This window comes from Chiloscyllium plagiosum, unplaced genomic scaffold, assembly GCF_037043375.1.
Source record: "Chiloscyllium plagiosum isolate Xiang-an unplaced genomic scaffold, Cpla_swu_hap1 HiC_scaffold_10, whole genome shotgun sequence".
Taxonomy (NCBI): domain Eukaryota; kingdom Metazoa; phylum Chordata; class Chondrichthyes; order Orectolobiformes; family Hemiscylliidae; genus Chiloscyllium; species Chiloscyllium plagiosum.
This window is the reverse complement of record NW_028270148.1, coordinates 33192533-33198802: the sequence shown is the minus strand read 5'-3', so window position 1 is coordinate 33198802 and position 6270 is coordinate 33192533. Positions and strand designations below refer to the sequence as shown.

General features: G+C 47.1%; 1 protein-coding gene across 1 annotated transcript in view; it reads left to right on the top strand.

Annotated features, from left to right (window-relative positions):
- The first annotated feature begins 212 nt into the window (after positions 1-212).
- msh2 (mutS homolog 2 (E. coli)) overlaps positions 213-6270 on the top strand; it is a 97496-nt gene continuing 91438 nt past the window's right edge. Inside the window, exons 1-2 of the mRNA XM_087991259.1 lie at positions 213-579; positions 5420-5574. Of these exons, the coding sequence (XP_087847385.1) occupies positions 366-579; positions 5420-5574 (369 nt within the window). The 5' untranslated portion in view covers positions 213-365. The remainder of the gene's footprint in view (positions 580-5419; positions 5575-6270) is intronic.

Sequence of the window (6270 nt, the reverse complement as noted above, 5' to 3'; positions counted from 1 at the left end):
CCCCTCCTTCTCCCGCGCCGCCGAACCGTGACCCCGCCCCCTTCTGGTTCTCCCGCATCGTCCCGCCCCCTCCTGGTTCTCCCGCGCCGCCGAAACGCCGCCCCGCCCCCTCCTGCTTCTCTCGCGCCGCCGAAACGCCGCCCCGCCCCCTCCTGCTTCTCTCGCGCCGCCGAAACGCCGCCCCGCCCCCTCCTGCTTCTCCCGCGCCGCCGAAACGCCGCCCCGCCCCCTCCTGCTTCTCTCGCGCCGCCGAAACGCCGCCCCGCCCTCTCCTGGTTCTCTCGCGCCGCAACTGTTGGCCTGTTGTAACGGTCCCTCTTGTCCCGCGCTGTGGTGTTTGACCTGTGACCCCGGAGCTCGGCGAGATGGCGGTGCAACCTCGGGACAGGTTGTCCGGAGCGGACAGCGGGCAGGATGGTGGTGCCTTCGTTGCCTTCTACAAGTCTATGCCCGAGAAACCGGACACCACTTTTCGTGTCTTTGACCGTAATGACTACTACACGGTGCATGGGAAGGACGCGATGTTCGCAGCCAGGGAGGTGTTCAAAACCAACGGAGTGATCAAGACTCTGGGATCGGGTGGGTTCTGGGGCCGAGGGGGGTAAAACCAGAGGTAAAAGGTCGGTCTGACGGTATACGGGGGCAGCTCATCTCTCAGATTCTCTTAATCTCGTTATTGCATTAAGTCGCTGTCGTGTCTCTTTATGTTTAACCGCGCTCTGTTTCTGTTAAGTCGTGTTTTTTTTTAATTGCTTTATTTGGAAAGATGCAAGTCCAGAAAATCATCCTACATTTTTGTAATTAAACTCATGTGGGCCGTGTCCTCGGTCGCTACATTGAATCTGGAGGATAATGACAACGCAAGCGAGTATGTAAATTTTGTTAAATGTTGTGACTCAACCACTTTTTCATCAGTGGGTTCCAGACAATTCTCCTTCAAATCTTAGAATGGAAAATGCGTCCTCCTATACATGTGGGTGCATTAATTCGTAAAACATCATGGGGGATGATTTCAAAGGTGGCACTGATGATAATGCTTAGGGTGTATGATTATAACTTGTTAGTGATACTGTTGGAAAATTGAAATTTGCCTCTTCTGGGCTGTCTGATAGTGAGGAACAAAAAAAATTGATAATACCTAATTATATTTTGTCCGGTCCACTAGCTGTGATTTTTTTTTTGTAAAGTTTAGATAAATTGTGGCAGCTGAGGCTTTTTCTTTGCAGCATATGTGCACACGTTGTTTGTCGAAGGATACGTGAAGAATAGCCACTTGAATGAATGATTGGAGCTTTGCAAGGTTTGTAGCTCAGGTTGAGGTTTAGGGTGTAGGTTTGCTCGCTGAGCTGTAGGTTTGATATCCAGACGTTTCATTACCTGGCTAGGTAACATCATCAGTGGTGACCTCCAAGTGAAGCAAAGCTGTTGTCTCCTGCTTTCTATTTATATATTTGTCCTGGATGGGGTTCCTGGGGTTTGTGGTGATGTCATTTCCTGTTCATTTTCTGAGGGGTTGATAGATGGTATCTAGATCTATGTGTTTGTTTATGGCGTTGTGGTTGGAGTGCCAGGCGTCTAGGAATTCTCTGTCATGTCTTTGCTTAGCCTGTCCCAGGATAGATGTGAAATGGTGTTTTTTTTCCTCCGTGTGTAGAGCTACAAGGGAGAAAGTGTCGTGTCTTTTTGTGGCTAGCTGGTGTTCGTGTATCCTGGTGGCTAACTTTCTTCCTGTTTGTCCTACGTCGTGTTTCTGGCAGTCCTTGCATGGAATTTTGTAGACGATGTTGGTTTTGTCCATGGGATGTACTGGGTCTTTTCCAGTGCGTGGCTTAAATGCGTGGCTACAGGGATGGTGCAGGAGGGAGGGATTCCGGTTTTTGGATAACTGGGGTTCTTTCTGGGGACGGTGGGACCTCTATAAACAGGATGGTCTACACCTGAACCTGAAGGGCACCAGTATCCTTGGGGGGAGGTTTGCTAGTGCTCTTGGGGGGGGGTTTAAACTAACTCTGCAGGGGCATGGGAACCCAGATTGTAGCTTCAGGGTGCAGGGCCTGGAGTGTAGGGAGGTTAGGAACATGGCATCAATTTCCAAGGAGGGTGTCTGTAAACAGGAAAGTGGCTTGAAGTGTGTATACTTCAATGCAAGAAGTATACGAAATAAGGTAGGTGAACTTGCAGCGTGGGTTGGTACCTGGGACTTCGATGTTGTGGCTATTACGGAGACATGGCTAGAACAGGGACAGGATTGGCTGTTGCAGGTTCCTGGATTTAAATGTTTTAGTAGGGTCAGAGGTGGGGGTAAAAGAGGGGGAGGTGTGGCATTGCTTGTCAAAGATAGTATTACAGTGGTGGAAAGGACGATGGATGAGGACTTGCCATCTGAGGTAGTTTGGGCTGAGGTTAGGAATAGGAAAGGTGAGGTCACCCTGTTAGGAGTCTTTTACAGGCCTCCTAATAGTCCTAGAATCATTGAAGAAAGGATAGGGAAGGTGATTCAGGAGATGAGTGACAGTGATAGGGTGGTTGTTATGGGGGACTTTAACTTTCCTGATATTGATTGGGAAAGCTATAGCTCAAGTTTGTTAGATGGGTCAGTGTTTGTTCAATGTGTGCAGGAGAGTTTCCTGACACAATATGTAGACAGGCCAACAAGAGGTGAGGCCATACTGGATTTGGTTCTGGGTAACAAACCAGGCCAGGTGTTAGAATTAGAGGTAGGTGAGCACTTTGGGGATAGTGACCATAATTCGGTGATTTTTACTCTCGTGATGGAGAGGGATAAGTGTGTACTACAGGGCAAGAGTTATAGCTGGGGTCAGGGAAATTATGATGCGGTGAGGCATGACTTAGGATGTGTGGCTTGGAAAAGTAGACTCCAAGGCAAGAGTGTAAATGATTTGTGGAGCTTGTTCAAGGAGCAACTATTGAGTGTCCTTGATAATTATGTACTTGTCAGGCAGGGAGGAAAGGGTCGTGCGAGGGAGCCGTGGTTTAATAAGGAATTGGAATCTCTTGTTAAATGGAAGAGGGCGGCCTATCTCAAGATGAGACGTGAAGGTTCAATTGGGGTGATTGAGAGTTATAGGGTAGCCAGGAAGGACCTGAAGAGAGAGCTAAGAGCAGCAAGGAGGGGACATGAAAGGTCCTTAGTCGGTAGGATTAGGGAAAACCCTAAGGCTTTCTATAGGTATGTTAGGAATAAAAGAATGACTAGGGTAGGAATAGGTCCAGTCAAGGATAGTAGTGGGAAGTTGCGTGTGGAGGCGGAAGAGATTGGGGAGACACTGAATGAATACTTTTCTTCAGTATTTACTCAGGAACAGGGCATTGTCGTCGATGTGAATACTGAGACACAAATAAGTAGAATGGATGGCTTTGAGGTATGTAGAGAAGAGGTGTTGGAAATCCTGGAAAAGGTGAAAATAGATAAGTCCCCTGGGCCTGATGGCATTTATCCTAGGATTCTCTGGGAAGCAAGGGGGGAGATTGCAGAGCCATTGGCCTTGATTTTTATGTCCTCTTTGTCTACAGGAGTAGTGCCAGAAGACTGGAGGATAGCAAATGTGGTTCCCTTGTTCAAAAAGGGGAGTAGGGATAACCCTAGTAACTATAGGCCGGTGAGTCTCACTTCTGTTGTGGGCAAGGTCTTAGAGAGAATTGTAAGGGATAGGATTTATGCACATCTGGATAGGAATAATGTGATCAAGGATAGTCAGCATGGTTTTGTGAAGGGCAGGTCGTGCCTCACAAACCTTATTGAATTCTTTGAAAAGGTGACGAAGGAGGTTGATGAGGGGAAAGCGGTAGATGTGGTATATATGGATTTTAGTAAGGCGTTTGATAAGGTTCCCCATGGTAGGCTACTGCAGAAAATACGGAGATATGGCATTGAGGGTGAGTTGGAGGTTTGGATTAGGAATTGGCTGGATGGAAGAAGACAGAGGGTAGTAGTTGATGGCAAAGTTTCTTCATGGAGTGCCGTCACTAGCGGTGTTCCGCAAGGATCTGTTTTGGGACCATTGCTGTTTGTCATTTTTATAAATGACCTGGAAGAGGGGTTAGAAGGTTGGGTGAGCAAGTTTGCGGATGATACGAAAGTCGGAGGAGTTGTTGACAGTGAGGAAGGATGTGGCAGGTTACAGCAGGATATAGAGAAGCTGCAGAGCTGGGCAGAAAGGTGGCAAATGGAATTCAATGTAGCAAAGTGTGAGGTGATTCACTTTGGGAAGAATAACAAAAAGATGGGGTACTGGGCTAATGGTCGGATACTTGGTAGTGTGGATGAGCAGAGGGATCTTGGTGTCCATGTACACAGATCTCTGAAAGTTGCCACCCAGGTAAATAGTGCGGTGAGGAAGGCATATGGCGTACTGGCTTTTATTGGTAGAGGAATTGAGTTCCGGAGTCCTGAGGTCATGATGCAGTTGTATAAGACTCTGGTGCGGCCGCATCTGGAATATTGTGTGCAGTTTTGGTCGCCATACTATAGGAAGGATGTGGAGGCACTGGAACGGGTGCAGAGGAGGTTTACCAGGATGTTGCCTGGTATGGAAGGAAGATCGTATGAGGAAAGACTGAGACACTTGGGGCTGTTTTCATTAGAGAAAAGAAGGTTTAGGGGTGACTTGATTGAGGTGTACAAGATGATTAGGGGGTTAGATAGGGTTGACAGTGTGAACCTTTTCCCGCGTATGGAGTCGGGTATTACAAGGGGGCATAGCTTTAAATTAAGGGGGGGTAGATATAGGACTGAAGTTAGGGGTAGGTTCTTCACTCAGCGAGTCGTAAGTTCATGGAATGCCCTGCCAGTAGCAGTGGTGGACTCTCCCTCTTTATGGGCATTTAAGCGGGCATTGGATAGGTATATGGAGGATAGTGGGTTAGTATAGGTTAGGTGGGCTTGGATCGGCGCAACATCGAGGGCCAAAGGGCCTGTACTGCGCTGTATTCTTCTATGTTCTATGTTTTCAGTTTGTTAGTTTTTGTTTGAGAGTGTTGGTGGGTTTGTGTGCTACTAGCAAAGACCTGCCAGAGAATTCCTAGGGGCCTGGCACTCCAACCACAACACCATAAACAAACACATAGATCTAGATACCATCTATCAACCCCTCAGAAAATGAACAGGAAATGACATCACCACAAACCCCAGGAACCCCATCCAGGACAAACATATAAATAGAAAGCAGGAGACAACAGCTTTGCTTCACTTGGAGGTCGCCACTGATGATGTTACCTAGCCAGGTAATGAAACGTCTGGATATCAAACCTACAGCTCAGCGAGCAAACCTATACCCTGAATGATTGGATGTCTGTTGGTGGCTGTGGAATACACTCAGCCAGAATCAGAAGATGAAAATGAGAAGAAAAACAGGAGAAATTTGTAATAATAATTGTTTTCCTCTTTTTTTTTTCCTAGGAAACAATAAGATTGAAAGTGTTGTGTTGAGTAAAATGAACTTTGAATCTGTGGTCAGGGATCTTCTGTTGGTCCGACAGTACCGTGTAGAGGTTTATAGGAACAAAGCTGTGAGTAAGTCCTCAAAGGAGAATGATTGGTACTTGGCCTGCAAGGTAAGTGTTGATAAACTGTAAAGTTGTTACATCCAGTTTAGTTATAGAGATGTGCAGCATGGAAACAGACCCTTCGGTCCAACCCGTCCATGCCGACCAGATATCCCAACCCAATCTAGTACAATCTGCCGGCACCCAGTCCATATCCCTCCAAACCCTCCCTATTCATATCCCTCCAAACCCTCCCTATTCATATCCCTCCAAACCCTCCCTATTCATATCCCTCCAAACCCTCCCTATTCATATCCCTCCAAACCCTCCCTATTCATATACCCATCCAAATGCCTTTTAAATGTTGCAATTGTACCAGCCTCCACCACTTCCTCTGGCAGCTCATTCCATACACATACCACCCTCTATGTGAAAAAGTTGCCCTTTAGGTCTCTTTTGTATCTTTCCCCTCTCACCCTAAACCCATGCCCTCTAGTTCTGGATTCCCTGACCCCAGGGAAAAGACTTTGCCTATTTATTCTATCCATGCCCCTCATAATTTTGTAAACCTCTATAAGGTCACCCCTCAGCCTCCGCTCCAGGGAAAACAACCTCTTCCTATAGCTCAAATCCTCCAAACCTGGCAACATCCTTGTAAATCTTTTCTGAACCCTTTCAAGTTTCACAACATCTTTCTGATAGGAATGAGACCAGAATTTCACGCAATATTCCAACAGTGGCGTAAGTAATGTCCTGTACAGCCGT